This window comes from Spodoptera frugiperda, chromosome 15 (assembly GCF_023101765.2).
Source record: "Spodoptera frugiperda isolate SF20-4 chromosome 15, AGI-APGP_CSIRO_Sfru_2.0, whole genome shotgun sequence".
Lineage (NCBI taxonomy): Eukaryota > Metazoa > Arthropoda > Insecta > Lepidoptera > Noctuidae > Spodoptera > Spodoptera frugiperda.
The window spans coordinates 8151358-8169567 of record NC_064226.1 but is presented as its reverse complement, the minus strand read 5'-3'; the positions used below and the strand labels follow the sequence as shown (position 1 = coordinate 8169567).

The 18210-nt window shown below is 37.1% G+C and overlaps 1 protein-coding gene across 2 annotated transcripts in view; it reads right to left on the bottom strand.

Moving 5' to 3' along the window:
• The window catches only part of LOC118270293 (uncharacterized), a 42288-nt gene extending 24407 nt beyond the window's left edge, over positions 1–17881 (bottom strand). Inside the window, exons 1-2 of one of the 2 annotated variants that reach the window (XM_035585821.2) lie at positions 17572–17881; positions 5205–6913 (exon numbers count right to left, since the gene is read on the bottom strand). In XM_035585821.2, coding sequence (XP_035441714.2) covers positions 5205–6862 — 1658 coding nt within the window. In that variant the 5' untranslated portion in view covers positions 6863–6913; positions 17572–17881. Of the gene's footprint in view, positions 1–5204; positions 6914–10725; positions 10863–17571 lie in introns of those variants that run through there. The other variant, XM_035585829.2, reaches the window with a different exon arrangement.
• Between the last annotated feature and the right edge of the window lie 329 nt (positions 17882–18210).

Here is an 18210-nt window from a genome sequence, read left to right as displayed (position 1 = left end):
AGTTTATGGGTTGTAAAACTATTATGGCTGGATCGTCCTAGAAAATACAATGAGAATTTTCTACTTTTATTTTTTACACGATTCGTTATTACTGTATAATCTAAATAGTTTGCAGTAAGGTTGTACTGTACTTAGAAATCAATAAATAGTTTATCCTATTTTAAAATCATTTACGATTTATTTAATTGAATTCTATCTTAATTATGTCAACAATCTAAATATAATTTACCCATATGTAAGGTCATATCGAGTTATCAACTGCAGCAATATTACTTTTATATGGAATACAACTTCCTTTAGCAATTTACTCTTTCGCTACAAGAAATAAAACTGGCATCAATGAGGCGCTTAAAGACTAAAGTATCACGTGCGTATGTGTTCATGATGAGAGATAATACAGAGATGTACCAGATGAGTGGTCAAACAATGATTACAATCTACTTTCTATTTCATGTTCCGAAGCCATGACGCCTTGATTAATGTTCTTCTATGATACGTTCGTCATCTGCATTTGTGTTACGCAATAAGAAAATTTTGAACTTGAACGTAACTAGGCAAAATGTTTGTAAATATAGTTTTTATTAAGTACTAGCAAACCCGGCGAACTCCGTTTCGCCACCAATGATTTCCCCTGTTTTCCTGCTTTTCTCTTGATTTTTTTTTATGTGAGCCACTAATTGTTGTTTCGGGTCTGGGTGTCATGTGTATGTGAAATTGTATGTTTGTAAACGCACCCACTACACAGTAAATCCTAGTGTGGGGCAACGTTAAAAAAAAATTGAAATAAATTATTTGAATAAATGATTTGACTTTGTCTATAACTGTAACCGATGACCTTACCAACTGGTTTACCAACTAAGTACACGTCTACCAATAAGGATTAAGTATGAACAGACATGACGTTGTTTACTCCGAAAATAAATGAGTGTCACGTCACGTGTCCAGAAGTCACGCTTCCAATCACAAGTCCAACGTGAACGGGAAATATTTCACTTATCTGAAGTACTTACAGGTGGTTTGTTTACCAGATTATAATGAAGTAGGCACTCGTATCACGCGTCGTTGCGTCAGCATTTTCAAGTAAGGGAATTACCGTGTTAATATTTTTCAATACACGCGTAAAGCATTTATGTCTTAAGTATATTAATTTAACAGATGTCTCATTATAAAAACTAGTGGTCGCCTAGTGGTTGAAATTCAACCATATACGATTTAATTTACAATACCACTTAACATACGTTCAAGGATAATTTTTATTTAACTCAAACTCAAACAAACTCTTTTATAAAACTCTATTCATATGAGACGTCAATATCATCGCAATGTCTATCGATTTTGACGTTTTGTCAAATACGATCAGATACTATGCATGTGTGTGTAATGTTTTATTTATTAATTTAATGTACTTTATAAGCATTATTTTTGAAAAATATTAGCGTCCTGCACTTCTCCTACACATAAACTATAAGTGTACCAAATTTTATGCTCCTACGTCCGCGCAATTTTCGTAAAAAGCGGTCCAAAGTTTTTGCATCACGTATTAATATATAGATGACATATCTTCTTATATGTAAATGGCCCACAATCCAGCATTGGACTGTCATAAGCCATTGATGATGATAATGTTGATATTAAGTACAATACAAAAGTTTAAAGCGATATTTAAGTATCTACCGATATTTAAGTATTTCAGTATCTATTTAATTCTTTAAATACCCATAGGTAGTTGTGATAGTTAAGTTATTTTTGTATTCAAACAAAAATTCGAAGTGGATTTTGTATTACTGTTTGTTAAGCGATTTGTACTAAACCTAAATCGAATTTGAATATCTGTGCAACATCTGGATTTGAAACTGCTGAATAACGGATTGGTATCTCTATATGTATATTGTATAAGTTTATATAATATGTTTATAATGCCGAGACAGTTTTAAATATTTATTTTATAACAAAACAAATAACAAATGTTTGTTTTATGAGTCGTTACTGTTGATAAAATAAAATGATAAGCTAATATATTCAGAATTATTTTTATTTTCTTTAAAAATACTAATAATAATATAACGTTCACGATTGCCAGGTGACAAAGAGTTCAGGTTTATCTCTGTCAAATGTGCATTTCTGTAATCGGTTATTGGAGCTTGCGGGATGAGTAGGTGTGATGATAATTGTGTATTCTAATTTACCGTTCGCTGGTAATCCAGTTCCTATACATCCATTACCAATTTCGAATAAATATTTGGCTAAAAACTTTCAAAGAACAGTTTGAAATTCTAAACTAGTAACTAACTGACTTCTGTCTAGGTCAAAAGCCTCCTCACATAGTCTAAGTCAACCCATTTGACGATTAAACTGCAAAAATTCTTCAAACGTCAAGAATTTCGCAAATAACTGTTTAAATTCTGTATGCATATCGTCTTAATTGAAAAAGTATTCGTGGGATTATATACATAGGCACTCAAACATTGTTAAGAGTGGGTCGCAAATATTTGACAGCGCTCTTCATTTCGCAAAATTTACCGTTTTTTTTATCGTTTGGTCGATTCCGACGTCTAGTACTATTATAGTATTATGTGTTGTAGTAACACCTACAGATTCACCGTTTACTTTTCAATAATTACAGTTGAATGGGAATATATCAGCTGTAGTGGCATCGTTATATGGAACGTTTGTTCATCGTCATTTCGCCTTATGGAACATGCTACGTAGTAGTTACTCGTACCTACACGTTCTGGTGCACTATCGACGTGGCACTATAGGGTCTCCGACTAGCTAGCTATACGTACAACACAAGTAGGCTGCTCGTTGCATTTCGAGCGCGCGGCAGGAGGGCGAGGGCGCAGCTGGTCGGCGGTGGCGCCCCCTACCGCCACCCTGCTATTGTTACCCGCTAGTTTGCATGAAAATAGAGAAAACTCTCCATGTGTGTCGCCGTTCCGAATAAAATATTCTTTTCTTTGTTTATAGCCGTTGTTCCTGTGCAACTAGTAAAAGTATTGTTTGCTGAGAAAACAATGAACTTAGGCATTTTATCATTTAGCAGAATCTTCGCAACAATTTTGCTGGTTACGTAAAAAAGTTCACAGGAGTTTTTGTCTTCGATAAAACTACACATTAAATGCATAACGCCTTCCTGTTTCAACTCGCTGCTTTCTTTGTAGCACGGTAACAATTATTTGAATAAAATGTTTGTACATTCGTAAAAACAAATTGACCACTGGGGCCACCGCAGACTATGAAAGTTAATTAATTCTTCAACAAAATGGATATGCAGAATTCCATGAAAAATGGACTGTAATTAAAGTATGAGTGAATCGCACATGCACATAGAGTTAACCGACCGGAATAAATTAGAAGGAATCTAGTTCGCGTTTATCTATCTATCAATGTACTTACATGAATCATTGTGTGCAAGCCTGTTTTCAGATATTCAGAGCACAAATGCGGTTCCACTAGGTACCTGTTTATTGTTACCTAATGCAAATATGGCGAACCCACGTGCATGCCTATGGAACAGTCAAAGCATATTTTGCTATGAACGTCAGTATTGTCCAACTAATGTCAATAACGCTAACTAAACAGACGCAGACTAATTTATGACACGCAGTACAAGCCATTATATGTCCTATTTCAATAGAATTATAATCATCATTGCGTATTGTACACCTTTAATGTATTTCTGTATAGGGGAAAAGATGTATACTTAAGTTATAATAATACAATCCTATTGCATTTGATTATAATATCTTGTAAGGCTTGGAGCAATCATGGTTGGCCGTCACAGCGCGCACAGCTGTGCCCGCCTGCCGTAGTGCCCGTCTGCCGCCCATCACAAGAAACTAGAGAAAACAAAACTCGCTACCAGTTCTGTTGGAAAACGTTAGCTTCATTACCAACCATTTGCTCGGCTCACTTGTAAATGGATATTTTCAATTGCAACCAGTGATTACTTCCCCTAGGTGAAAATTTACTTTCTTTCATTGATGACCGAGTTTCATATAGTGAAGAGATTTCCCTACATGTTTAGACTTCAGAGTTCATTGTACTACGAGTCACGAGAGGACAATGAACAAAATTATGTTAACGAATGCAATACATAACTGTTTACAAACATGTTTTTTAATTTTTTTCGACTTGAAAATTGGGTTTTTTACACCCTATTATCATTTTAAGTGCCAATATTTGCAGGTGTTTACAATAGCAAGTTTTATTTGTTTATAGCTAGAGATTCCCGTTTAGAATAACGTTTTTTCAAAAATAAAACATAGAGTTGATGTAATAAAATAGAATGGATATGTTCCTAAAGTTTAATTCGCATTTTATATGTCCTACACTAAAAGTTATACACGTTGAGTGTATTTACGAGATAGACCATCAAGTTACGACAACGAATAGCCAGGTTTACGTTGAAATGGCTCGTATTTATTTTAACAAGCAAGCGGAGCCGGTGACGGATACGCGGAACAAATCTTTTGATGGAGCATTTGTCGCGCCACGAAAGGTTATTGTTCACCGACAAAGACATTTGCGGTGTTTCATTTCTTCTAAGCAAATATGCAATATAGTCCAACTTGTTTTATTTTTAATAGTTTTTGCATTATCTACACAAATTGCATTGCAACCTGCACCTCGATTTTAATATTCATAAACTGTTACTTAATCAAAGTTTTCACCTTGATCTTATTTTTACAAAAGATAATTCTTTACCCTGAATATTTCTACATATGTAGTTAATTAAATAAAAAATATGCATATTCATAACTTGTAATTGATGAATTACGTTTTTTCCGGTTGTTCGCATGAATGTTCGCGTGCCAAACTATGATTTGTAATGAAAATAACACTTAACTAGTTAAGCGACTAAAACGTGAAATCTTTGAATCTTATTCGAAAAGATATTGAATAGAATTTAATGTTTTCGTTTAAACTAGTCGTTACTGGTTACTCATCAGTTATCAATTAAAATATGAGTTTGTTGCTTTTGAGATACCAAGAATAGTAAGTCTAAGTATAACTTCACATCGGCACACCTATCCCTATCTTTTCACTTGACATGACTAAACGAATCCGCATATTATCTATTCATTGAATAAATAATTACACGTAGACATAATAGCAGTTATTGTTATGAAAAATATAATAAAACTTGAAAACAAACACATGAGAAAATCGCATTATGAGAAGTGTTAACAAAGGGCACTCACCCATTATCAGTGACGTCTGCTGATTCATCCAGCTCGCCAATAGTGTCGAGGGATGCTCCGGAGCCATCTTCTCGCGTCTCGGTCGGAGGCGGGGGAGGCGCGGTCGTCGGCCGCGTCAGGGGTGACTCGTTACTATTCTCTTTGTACTGATGTTTGGGCACGAAATCTATCAATCGTGGCAGCACCTCAGGCAATGGAGGTTCCTCCACCTTTTCGACAGTTTTATTATTCATCTCAGCTTCTGAACGTTGTAGCCAGGTTTCTATACAGTTCTTTTTAGTCGGAGTTAATAAAGAGTCTGGGACTGGCGGTGGCGGGACCTCCGGTACGGGAATCGGTCGTGGCTTTTTCTCGCTAACAGAACGTTCGATCTTCGTATTTCTTGGCATAGGCTTAGGTTTTTCTGGAACATTTTCTGATTTACTCTCGACTTTTTTCATCTGTGCTGTCTGATTCACTTCCACATTATTTACTACATTTGGAACAATTGTGTTATTGTTATTTTTGTCGTTCTGCTGCAGTTTCAGTGTTCCATTTTCTTGATTATTATATCCGTTTGTGATATTATTTTTCTCTGTTAATTTTGATTCATTGTTAATTTCAATCCGTTTTTCTAAAAACCTTTTGCTAGTCATGTCTTTTAAAATATTTGTATCAATATTTTCAATACAATTTAGTACTTTCTGTATGTCAATTGTTTTCGGTTGCATAGTTGGGGTTGAAGGGATGCTGTTTTCTACAGAGCTTGCCATAGATCCCAGTCTATCTACAACTGTGGATATAGAGCTACTGGTGTCGTCTGATTCAGCATCGGCTAGCACTAAACAACGTTCCCATTCAGTTGACAACAGATCAATGTACACCTCAGCTTCTGGAGGCATTGCTTTTCCATCTGATAAACGCCGAACTAAACGTCTAACTTCTTCTGGAGATCCCTTTTTCAAATAAGCAATACCTTCCTTACTTTGTCGAAGTATATGACTGTCAAAAGAAGATTTTCTCGACAACTTCGTAATTGTGGAAATGCCGTTATGTTTTCCATTCACTTGACACTCGGATTGGTTTTCGTTATTAGAAAAGTTTTGCTCGCCAACTGTTTGTAAAGTCTGTTTGTCTTTAAAAGAGTTTTTCTTTCCTAGTTTCCTAGGTGGCACAGGTGGGGGCAGTGTTGTGGGTCGCACTATTTCAGACGAATGTTTTGAATTTATAAGCGATTCTATTACGTCCATGTTATTTCTTTCTGATTTTCCGTCTTGTTCAAAATGTCTCACAAGTAATGTTAATGTTTCATCTGAGTCTTTAAGCCTCCGAACACAGTCAATCCTAGTTAAGTTACACACCGATTCACCGTCTATTGCTAATATTTCATCTCCTGGTATAAGTTTTCCCCAAGGGGCGCTAGCGTTAGCTGCAGGACTGTCCTCAGCACATGATTGCACTAGTAATCTTCGTACTTTTTCAGCGGCGGCAGATCCACCTTCAAATTTGAGTCCGAGTCCCAGACGTTCCCCGCGTGGCCTGCGCACTATGACCTCCGCAGCTCCGGCCGCTGCGCCCACCGTTAGCACAGTGACGAAAGAAGGATCTCGGACGGGAGGTCGGCCTTCGCCAACCGGTACTATGGTGACGAAGTCCTCCGCAGCCGCGTCCGTCGCCATTCCGCGAAAAACGCGCCCGCGCGGTTTCAATCACCACTTTCGGATTCGAACCTGCAGACAAAAAATATTAATAAGCTTACGTAATAAAAATGCAATAGTTAATGTTTAGAGTTGCGAGCGCGACGACCGGCACGCAAGAACTGCGCGCAGCCTCTCTCTTTCACCGTTGCGCTGCACTTGAAATGACTTGAACGCTCTGTGATGAGCCAAGATCGGAAATGTCGATCTCCGTTACGCCTATTGATACAAACCACTCGACCAAATATGGAGTAATTTGTCAAAATAAAACTAAATAAAAAATAACGTTCAAATCATTATCACCAAATGACTATGATCATCTAGTCATTAATAGGCGAGTATTGCCGGCTACCGTTTGCCAAACAAACTCGTTCGCACCGAACTGTATCTATGATCATGTTAATCATTCTCTCTAGTTAACGTCGTACCTACTTCCTACTCACGATCGACCAAAACTTTCGTTGATCGATATGAAAGTATAACGAGCGTGTTCGTGGCGAGGGAACGTGTTGACCACAAACAGTCGCATCATTGGAATGGGCGAGATGTGGGTTAGTAGCACCAGAGGCAGTGCAGGCGTCGTCGGCGGCATTCGCGGAGAATCGACGCATTAGCATATCGCCCGGGGCTGCGGCGGCTGCGAAGGCCCGTTACTCCCGGGTCCCGTTTCGAAGGGCCACTCTTTCTCACGGCTCTCGACAATTTTCGTACAAAATTGCTCCCAACCGGCCACGCAATGCTTACTGTAGTCGGTAAAGTCCTTTCCTCATATGTTCATGACTGTGTTATGAATTTAAATTGCAAGTAAAGGTCTTAAACAACTGCTATTATTTATATTGTAAATCATTATTTGTGGTTAAATGTACTACCCACGCAATAGTAAACTATCATCATAACAATAGTTTTCACCTGACGAAGTGTAGTATGCGTCATAAGTAAAATTGAACGAAAACGAAACTCAGTAATGTAAAGTGGTCTAACAAACGAATTCCTAGTGAGCAACAACACGCTGATACTGCGAATTGAAGTAACAGCGATAATAACCAAGGAATGTACTCGTTGAATATTTCCTTTTTTGATCAGTTAGGTAAGTAAAACATTCCTTACCAACTTGTTAACATTTTAAAACCTTAAAGGTAAACGAGGACATACGTTTTTAATTGACGTTTATTGTGATAAAACATATTTTATGATCAATTTGTAAATCCTGCGCCGGCGGAGCATACTGCCGTGACCTTGGCTAACGAGACTCGAGTAGAATGGGAGCAAATAATACGAACACATCAACAGAATCTACTTCGTTTCACTTTGTTACCGCGTAAACAAAGAAAGGTTGCTGCATCGTATGTGGTATTGTTTAGCGATATCTCATAATTGAATCTTTACACTGTAACCTACAATACAAAAGAAGGTTTATTAATACATGTTCGACGACCATTTACAAAAAATATACACCTACGTATGGAAAGTAGGCAAATCTTGTTTAATGGTTTTACGAGCCGAGTTTGGAGAACGTATCCAAAAACCGTTAGTCAGTCATCATGAACTTGGGATATTATAACACATGCCTAATCCATTCATAATGTAGTATAATGGTGTTACCCATGAATATTCAGTGTGTTCACGACTCGCCGGTAATCTGGCGTAAGCGCGTGTTGTTTTAGACAGTATTTGGAAGATCGCTAATTACACAGCTTATGAGCAAGTGGGTGAAACGTTACGTTCTGCTGTTGTTGCATCGTTTGTGTACACGCTGCCTTCGACAAATGAGCATTGAGCACGATATTAGTCAAGATTACACATTTGTTTTTATTTCATTGAACTTTGCAGTATGTGTGTTGAATGGTCATGCGTTTATTGCTCCACGGAGCGAGCAGCACTAAATTCATCGGCAGTACAAGAAGTGGGTCGTCGGTAAGTACGCGGCTACACGCCTACTAGCAACAAAGAAACTCGTATTCCTAAGTTAACTTTTACAACTCGATCTCAAATCAACGTGCAATCTTAAATAGTTTTCACTGACACGCCATCCGTTGCTAATGCCTTCTCTCTTTAATGTTTGGTGTGAATTTTAGGTACAATTTATTTGTTTTCGCAATTCTCAGAGCACTGAGCCATAGCAGATTTTGTCAGTGTCTTAACTACGATCTTTTCATAAGAACCAGACACTCATACATAATTGTATATAAGGGAATTATTTATATTTTTAATAGGTAATTGTTACCAAATCAAATAGCATCCATTAAATAATATACATTCAACTATGTAACAGATCTAGTTCACGAGATCAATAATACGCAACAAATCATCTCCTTACCAAAAGTACAATAGGGCCTTCGGTAACTCAAACACAATAACCGACAGAAAAATTAACATAGAATCAACGATATTGCTAACAAACGGCGAGATCCGGTGACTTGAACAACACTCGTCTAATAACCTCATAGAACAGTAGGTAAGACAATAAAAAAAAGGTAAGACAATGATGGAAACATGTACATAAGGAAATAACAGAACATAACATCATTAGACAGACACTTATCTTTTCAGCAGGTTAATAGAAAATTATCAGATTGAAAATCTCTTTGACTCTTCGATACTCGTACTTCGATATGGAGAGCCATGCTTCGGCACGAATGGACTGACTCGACTGGAGTGAAATCACGACCTCACAGAAAACCGACGTGAAACAACGTTTGTGTTGTGTTTCGTCGCGTAAAATTACTAAAGCCCAATCCTAAATCCCCAACATGCCTCAAATTCCTAACCACCCAAAAGGCCAGCAACGTACTTATAACGATTTATTGTTTGCGGTATCTATAGGCGGCACCGATTGCTTACCATCAGGTGATCAGTCTGCTCATTTACTCTACATCTCATAAAAAACTCAATTCAAGACTCCAAAACCAGTAGGTAATGATTTTGCTGAAATGGCCTCAAGATTTCATCGACTCAGCAAAGTCAGCAGTCCTACTTAAAGAGCACTGAACAAAGCAGTACAATAAGGAAGTAACACAGATCCCATACAATGACACATACTGCCAATAAACAGAGCAGTCACTGCACCCTTGCGATCTGCAGGTAAACGTACTCACTTATCAGACGTACAAACATTGCTATCACTTTGCATGGTTACATTATCACACAATCAAGATGAATCTAATTAAGTGTTGAGGCCGCAGACAAACTGTGACGTAAGCACCTCTTTTTATACATTGGACACAGTCATAACTCTCGATCGAAGAATACAATGCGAACTATAACCGCTAGTGTTAAATTTATAATAGCCGAATTGTATGAGCTGCATAACTAGGAAACAACTTTAGTTTTTACATACACATCTTACGTAATCAATGGCTGTTTCTGTTATGCCAAAAAATGTATGTTAAAGGTCTACCTACTTTTCTTCAGGCTAATTGTTTTGTTATCCAACAAGCACTGTTCTCGAAACACCAGTTAACGGGATTCTTGATTTATCGTATAAAAAGTCTCAAGTATTACAGGAATTTTAATTTTTATCAGTTTCCTCAATCAGCAATAATGTATGAAGCGATCGATTAATGTGGAAGAAGCGAAAGCGGCACACGACACATGGAAACTGGCATTTCATAGCCCGAAATCTCCCATTAATACAAACTTGAAAATTTAATCATGTCTGAAAAAATTGTTATCACACAAGAATTAGGAGTTGAAATGTCATAAATCCGACATTATTTTGCATTCGGTTTGTATATACCAACGGATGACTGAATATTAAATTCTGTTCTAACATGGAAACTCAAGGATTCTACTTCTACAGCTATTAACACTAACGAGTAACGCACACCTTTAAATAAATTACCCACCTTTAAAAACCACATTACTCAACCGTTCCACTTAAGGATGCCTTCGCCTCCATTTATTGCATGCGGTTGCACCAAGAACCACATCAGGATTTCCAATCCTTATCAGACTTTGAAAACGACCTCTTTATACGAATGCAATGGACCTACATCTACATTTATGTTAGCTGCACGCAGGAATAATAAACAATCGACCGAGATAAGCGTTCATTTTAATCCGCATTCATGATACTAGTTATCTATTGGTATCATTTTATTATAGGTAGGTACAATTTGTAGGTACCGATGTATGTCGCAACAACTTTCAAAAACAACTACGTCTTAACCGTGATCGATTAGTGCGCAACACTGTTAGCCATGCATATTAAGACACGAAAAATAAAAGGAAAAGTATAACGCAACATTAATGGTCGTAGCGCCGGGCGATGGCCAATCGCACCAACTCATCTAATTAGAGGATCCCCGGGTTGTGCAAGCTCAGTGTGGTGGCATGCAACCCGCGCGCCGACACAATGCTGGCCTTATTTATTACTGAACTGCTCCGTGCTAAGTACGCTGCAACCATATATTCTACTTATTTAAATGTAAGTAGAAGATATCTGCATGATACGTGACTAACACACAAATCACTGGGGTTTTCTCAAAACAAAAATCCTTGATACGGTTTTGGGAGCGGTAACATTGTTTTGCAAACTTTTGTAAGAAAAACAAGGGAAAAAGAAAATACATACAAAAATATTTGCGTAGTCTCAAACAAATATAATTTATGAGCAGGAAATCTGGTTTTGAATTAATTAATTATCAACATTGTAATTCAATAACGGTTAGGATTTACAACGAACATTATTCTCGTAGGTGGTAATTTAGGGAACAGATTTTGTAGAATATGTTGGAGGTTGGTGCATAAACCTGCTAATTCCGTACGAGGTCTAGAGGTCAAATTGCCATCGGCTCGCGTAAAGTTACATAAAGCCGCGATATTCCAACAATTAATGCCTCACACACGTTGTTCCCAAAACACATTCGAGTTCATTGAAGTTTACTACTAATCAAGGTGCTATTTTACAAAACCAATCATCGTATTCAAATATAATGGATCGAAAATTACCCACTCATAAACGATAAACCGTTATCGGCAGTATGGACCTATACATAATTAGGAAGATTACTTTTACCGACATTCTGGTAAAATTCTTCACTTGTTCGACGTCCGTGTCACGTACTTTTCCTTTAACAATGACGTCATAACTTGGGAACGAGAGATGATAATAGCCGCTATCACCATGATATCACGTACTGTATAACCAGCTGTATAGTAAAAGTTGTTGTTAACTTGGAGTACGTACTTACTATAAAAAGCACTTTACTTTACCGACGTTATATTCCATTGATTTATTTAATATTTAATATTTTACTTAATGTGAAACATGTCAATTAACATATTCATCTATAAATTTTCGCTCCTGGCTAACTCTCTAACACCTTTGTTGACAATTTCCAATATCCGTTATTATGTAAAAGACCGTTTTCTAAACAATTTTGCAATAAATATATTGGTTTCTGAACCTATGACTCCATCGGCACGCGACATTTACATAGCCAGCGGCGCGGCAAGCGGCGTCATAACACTCAACAACTAGCGAATAACACGAACACAAGTATGTATATAAGACTAGTACAAACGTACCTACAATAGTGTATCACGCAGCGCCCCCTTTCGCTTATCTCACACGAAATTGAAATAAGATTGATAAAATCTCCGCTTATAAAGAAGAAGCGGGCCGCAAAAGGCGAGTGGTTTGGACATTATCTAGATACGTCCCAACTAACAATTTTGCCCTATAACCAAACCTTATATCTCAAAAAAGCTGGGTAAATGATGTATAAAGGTTTTGGTGGTGACTGATTGTTGTGTAAAAGTGTTTGACAACACAGTTTGGCTCTATAAGTTTATATAGCAAAAACGACCTATTAATAGTTGATGTAAAGGTTTACTTCACGACTTTATATAGCTGTTATAGTCAGGCGTTATAGCAACCTCCATTGTGACTAGTATACAACGATTGAACTTCATAACAGTTTTAACTGTCACCCTAATGCGCCTAATTTGCGCAATAAAGGTTCGAAACGAACTCCTATGTGTCGTTTGTTAAAGTAGAGATGACAACTCAGGAATAGGACGATATTACGATATTGAGGGTTTTAAGATCATCGTTACAGTACACAGTAATATAGTGGGCACAAAAAGTCTACATCGGAGTGATTTGGTGATCCAGCTGAGTTTCAAATTATATTTATATAGCTTAATTGTCTTATAAAAGGTTGCTAATGCCCATTATAGCTGTAGTGATAAACTTATATCACAAATACACTTTTTAGAAGCAGATTGTTTTTTATAACTATTATAGTTCCTCTATTACACAACAGTACTATAACGGAGATCTTATGTGTTTTAAAACATTATTATTGTGTATAAAGTTAGGCTAGCAATGCTTTTAAATGATAATTCCGTTTTGTAAAAGCACTTCTATCGCTCTTCTACAACAATATTGACATTTGAATAATTCTTTTTGAAGACCCATTTATAGAAAATGATTCCGTACAAAATACAGTTCACGTCAGTGATGAAATGGAGAATAATTCATTTGTGGACAGCGATTCCAGGTGTGACAGTTTTTCAGATTGTTTGATTGATTCAACTGAAGAAAAAAACCAGCAACTACGAGATGGTTTGAAGCATTGGGCTATTAATTATAATATTTCACACGAAGCAATAAAAAGTCTGCCTCGTTGGTCGAGTGGTTGCAAGTGCGACTGCCGGGCAAGGGGTCCTGGTTCGATTCCCGAGCCTTTTTCGGTTTAAAATGTTCAGTAGTAAACGGAGTCTGGAAATGTGCCCGGTTATGGCAATAGACTCACCACCTATTACATCTTACAATATAAATATTATGAAATGTGGGTGTACACAGTGGCATAATGTGCACCTCTACCTACCCCTTCGGGGATTAAAGGTGTGACGATATGTATGTATGTAGTTATACTTCTCTGACGTCATACGTAGTACCTACACAGATTTATAAACCATAACATTTATTCATTAACAAAAGTATTCATCATATTTATGGAATAAGGACAAAAAATAAAACAAAAATAACAAACAAGCTCAAAAGGAACCCTAATTTCATGTAATGGTGGATGTAATCTATCATAATGAGTACTATAGTAGAGTTAAGGAAGCTGGAACTATGTTTATAACTTAAAATAAGAAATTATTTTAGTAAAAGTCATTAATTCGAAGGGGGCATTCAAATATGTCGTAAATCCATACATAGTTTATCAGGAAAATTACAGTCGCACAACATTTTCCTCGTAAGAGACGAATGATTCGATCAAGTACAAAATAATATCTTAGTCGCCACGATACCCCGTCACTCTTATTTTTTTATTTCTCTTCTAAAACACTGAGACACTGCAGCGACGTGAACGAATGTAAAATGAATGAATGATGAATTTTAGTGATGTAATGGAATCATGAACTCTTTTACAGTACCCAAAAACACTTTAGTAGTGCTGCGGTGGCTTATATATCACCAAATAGAGATTGCGTTAGTGTAACATCAACTGCAATGGGCCAAAATTGTCATGCCTGATACTCTTATAGTTCTACTTTAACACTGAATGGAGATATAATTGCGCCACTTTCTTTGTAGATGCACCTTCTTTGGCCTTTTATTTGACCACCGTTTAGTTTTTACAAAACGTTCTATGGCCTTCTATAAAACTAACTTTTGTTGGTTGGGGTGTCGCCAAAAAGAGAGCCAAGACAGGCGTAACAAACGAACACCGCGGATCACGAACTGTGATAGCCAAAATGGAAATCAAAAACATGCATCCCACGAAGAGGCTTCAACAAAAATTATAATAATATGTTCATACTCAACCACTTCATCGGAAAAACAATTCAACGAACAATTATTGGATTCCAGAGATACCGCAAATAATAAATTAAAATCCCGATCTCTTATGTTTTAATTAACTTTTAAGCATTGAGTCGGATGATGAATTTGTTTTAATATCTGGTATTTTATTTACATATGTCTCCGTCTCAATTCGTCTGCCTCACTGACATTCCCCATTCCCGTTATCATTCGAGCGGTTTTAAGATGATTCTCACCACACGTCGAGATGTAACAATGGAATTTATCACAAACAGGAATGTTCGCATACCACTAGCATAACAAACACCATGTTATTGATACGTCGTTGTTGGTACAATAATGCCATTATACAATATAAACGAGGTACTTACAAGTAATGAGCAATATATTATTTTATGTAAAAACATAAAACCATGCGAAAGTCCAGTAACGAAAAACATGAACGTTCCGTTTTGGTCAAACTTGAAACAAGAAACTTAATAAGTTGCTCTCCCGCCGAGCCATATCGCCCACCAGATTAAGGAGTAAATTATTTATTAGAACCCATTTCCATGGTAGATGCAAAATTTCTAGAAAAAAACTCATCACGGTTCACCCACCCACCAAGATAGAACAACTTGGAATTATTTTTTATTTCGAGGAACAGTGAGTCTCCACAAATTCAATTAAACTGTAGCTGTAAATAATGAAGCCCGTCAGATTCAATATCAAATTAAGTATGTTCGTGATAAATGGCAGGATAATGTCCGTTTCATCATACTATTTAAACCTCGTTCGTCTTTGAAATTGGTATTTGACAAAGTCATATATAAGTGGGCTGTACCTACATACCTCACATACCTGACACATATACATACAATTAGGCATTTATACATTTGAAGACGAAGTTAGCGAAGAAACAAAACCGTGTCATCTCACACAGATGACTTGTAATTTGTTTTGAATAACTACAAACAGTATCATCGATGAATAGTCAATACTTTTGGTTAAATCCAAACATGTAAAGTGAAAACATAAGACAAATGTTTGCATACTTAAAACAAAGATGGCTACTTTAAAATGTCAAAAATAGAAAAAATATGTAAAACATAAAATATAAGGAAATCGTAGGCGTTGTCACCGGCGACGGCGAGCATGACATCAGACATTAGCGGTGTCGCAGCCGCCATCATGGACCATCGACTAGAGGTGAACATCCTATGAGCGTCCGTGCCGAACCGATGGACCAATCAGCTCTCTAAACACCCAAATATTATCGGAAAGCCAGTTCGACAGCAGGATTTTATAACCGTTTTTAATAACTCGTTGCAAGTTACCTCAGACACAGACACCGCTAATCGCCGCGATATGAATGAATCTTAAAACGATACATTTTTTTTACACACACTGTATTAAATGTGTCTCGTTTTTTATAGCCGACGAATTTAAAAGTTTGTGTTAATGTGTATTATTATTTATAACTTCCCCTGGAGATTAATAAACAAGTTTTATGTTGTACGTTTGTATTATGTCATTAATTAACTTAATTTAAGTATAGATAAATTTCTAACGCAGTGATTATTTAATTATTACTTCAAATTAAAAACAGATAAAAAAATTATATATTTAATGAAATTACGGAAATGTAGCAAAAATTTTATGAAAGAGTCATAAACAATTTCGTCGATAAATCTTTATTTTTTTAATCAAATTAATACTTTCATTTCACTTGTAAGCCGTTTTGAATTCGGAATGAACATCGAGCATTCTAGTTTATTTATTATGACAGACACAGATATCATAATTTATACTAACCGATGACTGGCTGACTTGACTATCAAAACAATAACATAATGCAAAAAAATATGCAGAGGAATTATATTTTTGAACAAACAATCAATGACATTACTGTGACATCATTTTAGACAGAAAAAATCTCAGAACTTTGGCATTAAGTACATTATAATCTACCAACATACGTATTAATTGTTTACTACTACCAAAACAATATTTACCGTTTACTGATAGTAATAGGTACTAGTATTACTTGTAGCACAACTACTGAAAGTAAATAAAGTCCAATACTAGTTTACAAACACAGCATAATGTTGTTTTAAGAGAAAGTCAGCTGGAACTAATCAAAGGTATGTTTATCCCATTCTACGTTAAAGTTCACAAAGCAACGTCTACCATTCTCGTCTTAACTGTACTTCGATTATATTATGCAATTTAATATCTATGGTAAATCTTCAATTAGATATTTGTAATCAAAACCTTATTTATGCTTCTATTTTAATTAAATTTGTCAATCGTTGAACGTTTGTAGCTATCAGAGTTACCTATTGTTTTTATTGTTTCCAAATTGTATAAAAGATAAATTCATTAACAACTTGCCAATTTATGAATTGTGTAAAAACAGACACCGGTTTTTACAATTTGTTAACTATTTAACTAATTGTTTTCGAACCTAAACGAAAATTGGTTAAGTACAGCTTGTGCCGCTTTTTATATCTCCTAATAGTTTTACAATATGTCAAATAGACAAATATACGTAAAGGTCTAATAATAAAAAGTAGGTGTCGGAAAATCATTAAAGAATTGATAAGTTAAGCTTAAATAAATGGCGTATCATTAAGGCGGGCGGGAAAATAGAACAAGGATTGTGGCGGGCGGCGCACGCGGTGTAGCGGGGTGCGGGTGGGGGCGCGGGGCGCGGCGCCGGGACGCGGGAACGCAGCCTGCCGGCCGGCGCCCTCCCTAATCTCATTACCGCGCACACGGCTGCTCCGCTGACCTTAGCCCGCTACCCGACATGGGAACCCGCATAATAATTGTGCCCCACACACCATTGTTTATATAGCCCACGTCAATCTATATAACACCGGCCTAACATCTCCTCCGTCAACAAACTAATCTATTAAATAATACTCACCCTAACAATTTTCCCTCCGAGTAGCACCAATATTGAAAATAAATTAAGAGACACTGAATTCAGCAATGTAACATGCACTGTATTGGAACGTCCCACGGCACATAACAACGTTCAAAACATCGTGACTTCAGCGGTGCGTGGGTTTCACGATATTCGGTATAAAATCCTTGGGAGTGCAGCGAAGTGTTGTCGGGTGTAGCGCACACGGGCGCAGCGCGAGCGAGCGTCGCGACGTCGGCGGCGCAGAGCGGCGTTTGCGCCCGCGCACCAGGTGGGGCCGACCGGTCGCAACCGGGCCGCGCTCTCACCACGCCGCACGCCGGCCGCCCTGCCACAATGTTCGCTATAATCGCACTTGACACCGTACCGCGTTCGATCTACAAGAAAGTTTCACATTTCTATGTCACTATGCGAGGAAAGCCACAGGAACGATGGAACCTATGCGGTCCCTAACCAAATCTGTCCTTTCGTGTCCAAAGCTACGCGATATCACGCCGACTGAAAAGACATCGTCGAAGCCGACTTAACACGCTTCTAATTTAATTAAGTAATTCTACGACATTCAGATATCGTGAGTGTTATGAGTATATTGAATAGGCTTCACTTATTGACATAATGGGTGGTCAGTCTTACACAACA